A 7,680-nucleotide genomic window follows, 5' to 3' on the forward strand; every position below is an offset into this window, starting at 1 on the left:
CAGTATGGATTCTGGACAAAAAGTAATGATCTGATAGAATGGCAAAGGAATATAGTACCACATTTATACATTCATATAGGAAATACTGCAATGCAACAAATGACTAAACATAAAATGTCAATTTAAATTTTGCAGACATTTAGGATTTTTACTGTTTTCAGAAGCTTCCTTTGGATATCCAGCAGTAACTACAAGAGATCTTCAGACATTTTCCATACTTTTTATTTTACAACTCAATTTTATTGATGGTTACAAAAACAAAATACATCATTTTTCCACATAATCATCCTGCTTTTCAACGCATTTTCCCAACGTCCCACTAACTTCTTAATGTCATCATAATAGAAAGTCTTTGGTTGCATATATAGCCGCTGATGCACTGTGTTCCTCACATCAAAATCTTCTCCCTAGTATAGCTCCTTTAAGCGTCCAAAAACGCGAAAATCAGATGGCTCCAAATCTGGACTGTGAGCTGGATGTTCCATGACTTCCCATCTCAATTTCCTGAGGGTTTCCAATGTGCAGGCCACAGTATGGGAATGGGAACTATTGTGCAACAAAAGGACGCCCTCTGACACTCTCTCTGGCACACACACTTTATGTAACTGAAGGTTATCATGCACCACAGAATAGGCAGACAAATGCGGATATTCAATTGTTTTGCAATTTCAACGACTGTCACTCTTCTGTTTTGAAGAATAAGTTCCCTAGCTCTTTTTTCATTCTGTAAGGTTGTGGCTGTGGTTGGACGACCTGAGCGCTCTGCATCAGTCACAATCATAATGCCATTTTTAAACATTTCAGTCCACTCATACAGAACTCTATAAGACAGCATTGTCTCCATACTGAGCACACATGCACTGATGAATCTGTCCACCTGGTACACTTTCTGCCCACAAAAAAAAAAAAGCATCACAAATCACTACTCCTCCTTGGTGCAATTCTCAAGTTCTGCTGCCATGTTCACCACTTTGTAGCAACTCACACTAACTGCAAGGTCAACAGGCTTGCCTTGTCGACTAATCTCATGACACCCTACAATGCCCCCAATCCCCACCTCTCCAGATCTTCCCATTTTTTTTTCAAAAATATAAAAGTGCAGAAACTTTCTGAAGATCCCTCATAGTAAAAAATGCATGTAGGGCGGAGTATATGCATTGCTCCACCATTCTCAACCTTGACACCAGGTGGTAAGTGGTAAGTCTCATGCTCTGGCATCTTTACCACCAGCACCCACTGGGTAGGAGGCTGGAAGGGCACCAGAGCCAGTCTGGACAATATGAATCAAACCTTAATTTTTAATGCTAGTGGGGTGGAACTAAGTCCCTTGTACTGTGGCCACTTCTGGCATATTGTACCAGCCCCAGATGATAGGTGACGGTGATTATGGAGCAATTGGTGGAATGAAGATTGGCATGGGAAACCGAAGTACTCGGAGAAAACCTGCACCAGCACCACTTTGTCCACTACAAATTCCACTCGACCAGACCCGGGATCGAACCTGGGCCGCTGTGGTGGGAAGCCAACGACTAACCGCTTGAGCTATGGTGTGGCCTGACAATCAAACCCTAACTGCTCAGTCATCTGGTCTCCATCCTACAACTGTACCAACTGAGCTATCCTGCCCTTCCCCCATACAAAGAAAAATAATAAGATAAATATCTTCTGACATGTGATGCCAAGTAGTTTGATAGAGAGGTATCAATATTTCAGAGAAACATATTGCCTCTGTCTTCAGGTCAGAAATGCTGGTACCTACCTCCTAAGCTACATGGCATATGTCCCAGAAGATTGTACTCTTCATATTCTCTTCTGTGAGAACATCAGGTTTCACATGACGATAAATTGGCTTTCATTTCATTCTTCAAATTCTGAGCATTAAAAATAAACAAACACCACACAAAATGATAACCAAGTAATACATATCCTGTCTTTTGTTTATTATTATATGATGCTGTAATCAATTACAAAAGATAATAAATGATAAATTACAGACAAAATAATTGTGCTATAATTAACAGCAAAGGCATCTTCTTGAAAGCAACCTCACAGTTAACCAGTCTCTTGTCAGGACTCAAAGCACACATTCTTGCAGCTTGATTCTTAAAGACTAGTTACAGGTACAGTCATGTGGTAATTTTCTTTACTTTAGGATGGGGAGCATTGGCGTTAGTTCCTTTGTAAAAGTCTTTGAGAAGCTGCATGGCTCGATCACTTTCTAGTCCTCCTACCATAGGGGAGGGATCAGGAAAGAGAAGAGCAGTGTTCAGAACTGATATATGGCCACCAAAACGGTCATTCTTACAACCATACATGACACCTGCCACATGTAAGCTATGCAGGGCTGAAGCACACATGATGCAAGGCTCAACTGTCACCCACACCTGCAATGTCATTACACTAGAATCACACCATGAACATAATATTCTAAATTAATATGGCTCATTTGTCTGTAACTAATCCTGTAGCAATACCACCGCTAGACATATCCCTAAGAGCCAGATAATTCCACCTAACAACTTCTTTCCCCCAAACTATTCTAATATTAGTAACTCTTTATACTTCCTTTCTAGATTTCGAAGTGGCTGCCCATCAGTATTCTGTATGTATCACTTGTTTCCATCCATCCAACCTCTATGTCCAGCACATTGCAATTTCCTACATTTCACCACTCTAACATTAACATTACCTTTCTGAAGTACATGTCTCTAAGGATTTGAGGTCCTCACAGTGATGTTAAAGGTAAAGCTATCCCTGTAACAGGCCATGGAGGCCCATAGGGCTGTGAGACGTTGAAGGTCCCACATTAGCTAGAAAATCAGCTCACAGATGGTGGTAAGGTTGTTGGCCTTATGTGCTGGCCGTCCTTTACCCCCAAGGAATATTCCAGATACTCATTTTTGTTGGAGGCTGAGTGGACCCCAGGGCCATAGTATGGTTGGAAGGATTAGGTCAGATAGTGATGGTTATGAAGATATATGGGATATAACACTGTGTACTGTATTTTAAGTCTATCAACGTTTCACAGGAATATGTCGCATCCATGTTCAGGGTCAAAGAATGTGCCAAGTAACAAGCCAGTGTGAAAGCAGGTGGAAAGCAGAGCAACTGGCTTGTCAATTCTTCGCATTATAGAGGGAAAAGAAGTAAAGCTATCCTTGTAACAGGCCGTGAAGGCCCATAGGGTTGTGAGACGTTGAGGAAGAAAATGAAAGCCACTAAGTCAGTTCCTGCTGGCTTGCCCATGACAGAATAAACAACCAGAAATCATTGGCTCTCAAGACATAATCGAGTGACATTTCTTATTTACAGTAAGAAACGTTTTAAAAAGCTGGTATCTTGTAATCTTTCAAGGTTGTTTTGTACTGCTCCAGATTTTGGGTTTCAAGAGATTTATCATCTTTGAAATCATATTTTTCTCCTGTTTCCTTGGTATATCTCTTTCCTTTCTGAAGTATATCTAATACTCTATGTTTACATCTTCACTACTTTCATTCAGGTCAGATCAAATCATAATTCCAGTCCATGTACATTGTCTTTTTCTGAAACTGTTTTCTCAGTTCTGCTATTTTGTATTTTGGACTTCCCTTAGTTAAATTCATCCTCCACAAAGAGCATGGACTGAAAGTGTACCCAATACAACTGTTTTTTATACTAGCATCTCAATACCTATCTGACATCTTCAGCAATTTTTTTATGAAAAATTTGGCTTAAGTCCCTCCATTTGAATTTGGCATCTCATCCATAAACAAATATGTACTAACATGGTTTATTTTGAATTTTAATTTCTCTGACTACACTTCATGTTAAATACTACATTTAAACTTCAGGATCCTTCAACTTTTCGTCATTTTCATTTTGATGAGTCCATGTCACTGTTAACAGGGGTAGTATATGAGACCAGTGAAGCTATAACGGGGGAACTGCATGATGTACACCTTCCTTTTCCAACGCAGAAAATGCACAAATGACTTCTTCAAATATGACTGCATACAGCAAACACTTTACAATTAAATGCTCAAAACAAACTGAAAAGCAGTTATACAAATATAATCATTACTTTTCTATTGTTCTGCAAGGTTCTGCAGGACTCTGATTAGAGAATGATCTGCATTGAAGCTGGTGGCTTTCAGAAACAGAGGGACAGCGGCACAGTTTCAGCATCTCCTTTGTCAGAACACCTTGAGGCCAAAACCAGCAGGGAATGCTCGACCACAAATAGACATTAAACCACCTCATACACATATTCTTTTAGGAGATAAAGCATACCCCCTAAACAGTTACTTCATGAAATCACATTCAAGGAGGAATTTAAGCATATAAGAAGAAATTTCCAACCATCAGCTTTCTAGAGGTTGAAGAATAATGGAATGCTCCTCTAATATTTTAACTGCAAAATGAAAGTATTGAAAATAGAAACTGAAATTGGCATGGAAAATATAAACAGACATGTGTGATCATTTTTTTTATTGGCATAGTGGGGCGTGGAGTCCAGTTAGGTCCAATCGGCATGGCGGCCACTGATTGGTCTATTGTACCTGCCCCGGGTGATTATGATTTTTTTATTGCTAGTGGGGTGGGACTAAGTCCCTTGTACTGCAGCTACTTCTGGCCTATTGTACCAGCCCCAGATGATAGGGGAGGGTCATTGTGGAGCAATTGGTAGAATGAAGATTGGCAGGGGAAACCTAAATACTCAGAGAAAACCTACCCCAGTGCCACTTTGTCCACCACAAATCCCACTTGACCAGACCCAGGTTTGAACCCGGGCTGCCATGGTGGGAAGCCAGCGACTAACCGCTTGAGCTATGGTGCAACCTCACATGATCAGTTAGTCACATGAATTCCAGTCCACTGTAGACACAGCCTTAGGAATTTTGCACTGCAGCATTCCACTCATGGGTAACCTACAACCGCAGTGTTACAAACTGTTACATTATAAACCTGAATACTGTTATGATTCTTATCTGTCCATCTAGAAGCATCTAATATATCAAAAGAAAAGCAGAGCAGACTCCTTAAACACACCTTGTACACCTCACAATGGCCAGTTAGGCGGAAACATGCTGTGCAATAAAGCAGAAAGAAGAAGCATTGAAACCCAGAAAATTTTGACCGTGTTACACAAGGCCAGATAAGAATCAGAATGGTATTCAAGTTTACACACAGTGCAACAGGATACTAAAATACAATATTATGTCACATTATAGTTTACATTAATTATAAGAATGTAAGCAAACCACATCTGGCTTAAAGGCACACAAGTTACAAACCATGGTCATCTCCTTTATCATTTATGGGAAGAGGAAAACTTTACACTAATTATTGTCATCTAGAGTACATGCACACAGACAATACAATAATTTTGTGTCAAAATATCACTTCCTTATTGCATTTCCCTTTTGATTACTTATTTACTCCAACTAATGACGGTCGTTCAGCCGATCACAGTAGCCACGTGGTCTAAGGCAGGAACTGTCTTTGCTCTTTTGGATGCTTGGATTGTGGGTTTTGATCTTATTTAAGGCATGGATGTTTGGTGTGTATGTGTGTTTATTCTGTGTTTGTGTTGTCCTCTGTTTAGATAGAGGCCTTGCGACAAGCTGGTAACTTGTCCAAGGAGTCCTACCATCTGTGAAAAATTATTATGGAACTGAATAAGAGGCCAGGACCCTGAATGGGCTGGAAGAGCCATTGAAAAAAATAATGGTCATTCACTTGGGTAATCAGTTGAGAATGGAGCATGGGGCTTATGAATGCTGACAGCTGAGCAAGAATGGGTTGAAGGGGGAAAATGGATGCCCTGTAGGGCATGCATGTATCTCTACCAGTATTTTCACTTCCGAAAAAGTGATCCTATGACCAACATCTCTCATGATTATAAAGATGTACTGACACCCTATATAGTCTTGTATGTGCAAAATATTACCTGCACGGCAGACATGACTGTAGCAAAGTCATGGACATTTTCCATACACCATTCCGCTGTCTGGTCCATGCAATTCAGCTCTGCATGTCTTGTAGCATTGCGAGTTTCATTCACTGTATTACGGCCTTTAGCAATAACATCGCCATTGTATATAAAAACACATCCTACAGGAACTTCCCCTGCCTTCAGAGCTTCAGTTGCCAGATCTAAGGCTTCATCCATCCATTTATTTACCATGTTGGTAGATAGGCAGTACACTATAACCTCACTTCATGTTGCTCTTCAATTCTGATATATAACCATAACATTTCAGGGAAGCCATTATTCTTCGGCACTTACATCATCTTGAGGAAACTGAAATATCATGCAACCTTATCCTGTCTGTTGAGAATACTTGACTGCATATCAAACCGAATGTCGACTGTGAGACTTTACAGCATTACTACGCAAACCAAAGCAACTTCTATAGGCCAATCAGTGGCCGCCGTGACGAGTGGACCCAACCGGACTCCACCCCCCCCCCACTAGGCGAATATATATATATATATATATATCGCATACATTCGTAATTATACGGTAAAATTGAGAAACAATCTTTGACAAGAATATTAATTTTTCTTTCCCCACCCCTTGTTGGTGACACATATGAGGTGTTATTTATATTCACGACTTATTCATCGTACCATATTTGCAACAGAAAATGTACGGCCAATTAATTTTCAAGAAGAAACTGTGCCATGTGGATCATGGGGCTATTCACATTGGAAATCTTACTGATGTGACCGCAAGACATTAATTTCGACGGCTGCAGAACTGATACCCAATCACTAATCACTACTTAGGCAATCCCGGGATTAGCAGAATCTAGACGTGTAATTATATAAGATAACCATCAAGTGTAACAAGCTTTACAAAAAAAATATATATATAGTTAACTTACAGCCTTCCATCCATCGGTTCTACAGGACGATCTTTTTAGAGCTGTAGAGTACTAACTGTGCACAAATGAACAAATGAGTAATACAGAAGTACAGTAAAAACGATATATTTGTAACGGCAAATGAATAAAGCGAAAAAAATTGTGAACTAGCTGCAGAAAAGCATATAAAAACTAATGGCAGAAATATTCCGGACGATAAAAGCAATGAGGAGTGGCGAACGAGTAACAGAACATATCAGCTTATATCGTGCACAGAGACATGAACGAGAAGAAGAATAGTAGCTGCCACATAAAAAATTACTAACCTCGTTTTCATCCATTTAACATTTCTCTACGATTCTCTTGCTAAAAGTAACACATATCAGACCTGTGCTTAAGTCTCTCTTTATATCAAATATGTCACTACATGCTGTCCATCTACAAGTTACAGGAAAATATTCATTGGCCCCAAATATCTGAACTGTGCCACATTTTCAAAACATTTGTTGGCTATCTTTATGTCATGATTTTACCATGCATTCTGGTGACAAGAGAGCAACATAAAGTTTTCTCTGCATTTACTTCTAGACTAACCTCCTTACTAGCATAAATTAATGTTTGTGTGTGTTTTCTTTATGGTATTTATGTTATCACCTAGTAGATTCACATCATCAGCATAGACCAGCAGCTGGTGTGTCCAATTTAATTTCAGTCCCACCATGTTTTCCTCGACCTTCATAATGGCATATTCTAAAGCAAAGCTGAAAAGGAGTGGCGATGAAGCATCATGTTTTAGACCATTCTGGATGTGAAAATTATCAGACAAATGTTT

The 7,680-nt window shown here is 39.6% G+C and overlaps 1 protein-coding gene across 2 annotated transcripts; it reads right to left on the bottom strand.

Annotated features, from left to right (window-relative positions):
• Positions 1-224: 224 nt before the first annotated feature.
• Positions 225-6,432, bottom strand: LOC111867141 (tRNA-specific adenosine deaminase 2). 2 transcript variants are annotated; one of them, XM_023856691.2, is made up of 2 exons: positions 5,930-6,432; positions 225-889 (listed from the first exon to the last, which is right to left on the bottom strand). In XM_023856691.2, exons 1-2 carry the CDS (start codon positions 6,164-6,166, stop codon positions 497-499), a joined length of 630 nt encoding a protein of 209 aa, XP_023712459.1. In that variant the 5' UTR covers positions 6,167-6,432; the 3' UTR covers positions 225-496. The 2 variants fall into 2 exon arrangements, with proteins under 2 accessions (XP_023712459.1, XP_023712460.1); XM_023856692.2 differs by lacking the exon at positions 225-889 and adding an exon at positions 1,884-2,384 and having other exon boundaries at positions 5,930-6,428.
• Positions 6,433-7,680: the final 1,248 nt, after the last annotated feature.

The sequence above is a fragment of the Cryptotermes secundus genome, unplaced genomic scaffold (genome assembly GCF_002891405.2).
Source record: "Cryptotermes secundus unplaced genomic scaffold, Csec_1.0 scaffold443, whole genome shotgun sequence".
Taxonomy (NCBI): Eukaryota; Metazoa; Arthropoda; class Insecta; order Blattodea; family Kalotermitidae; genus Cryptotermes; species Cryptotermes secundus.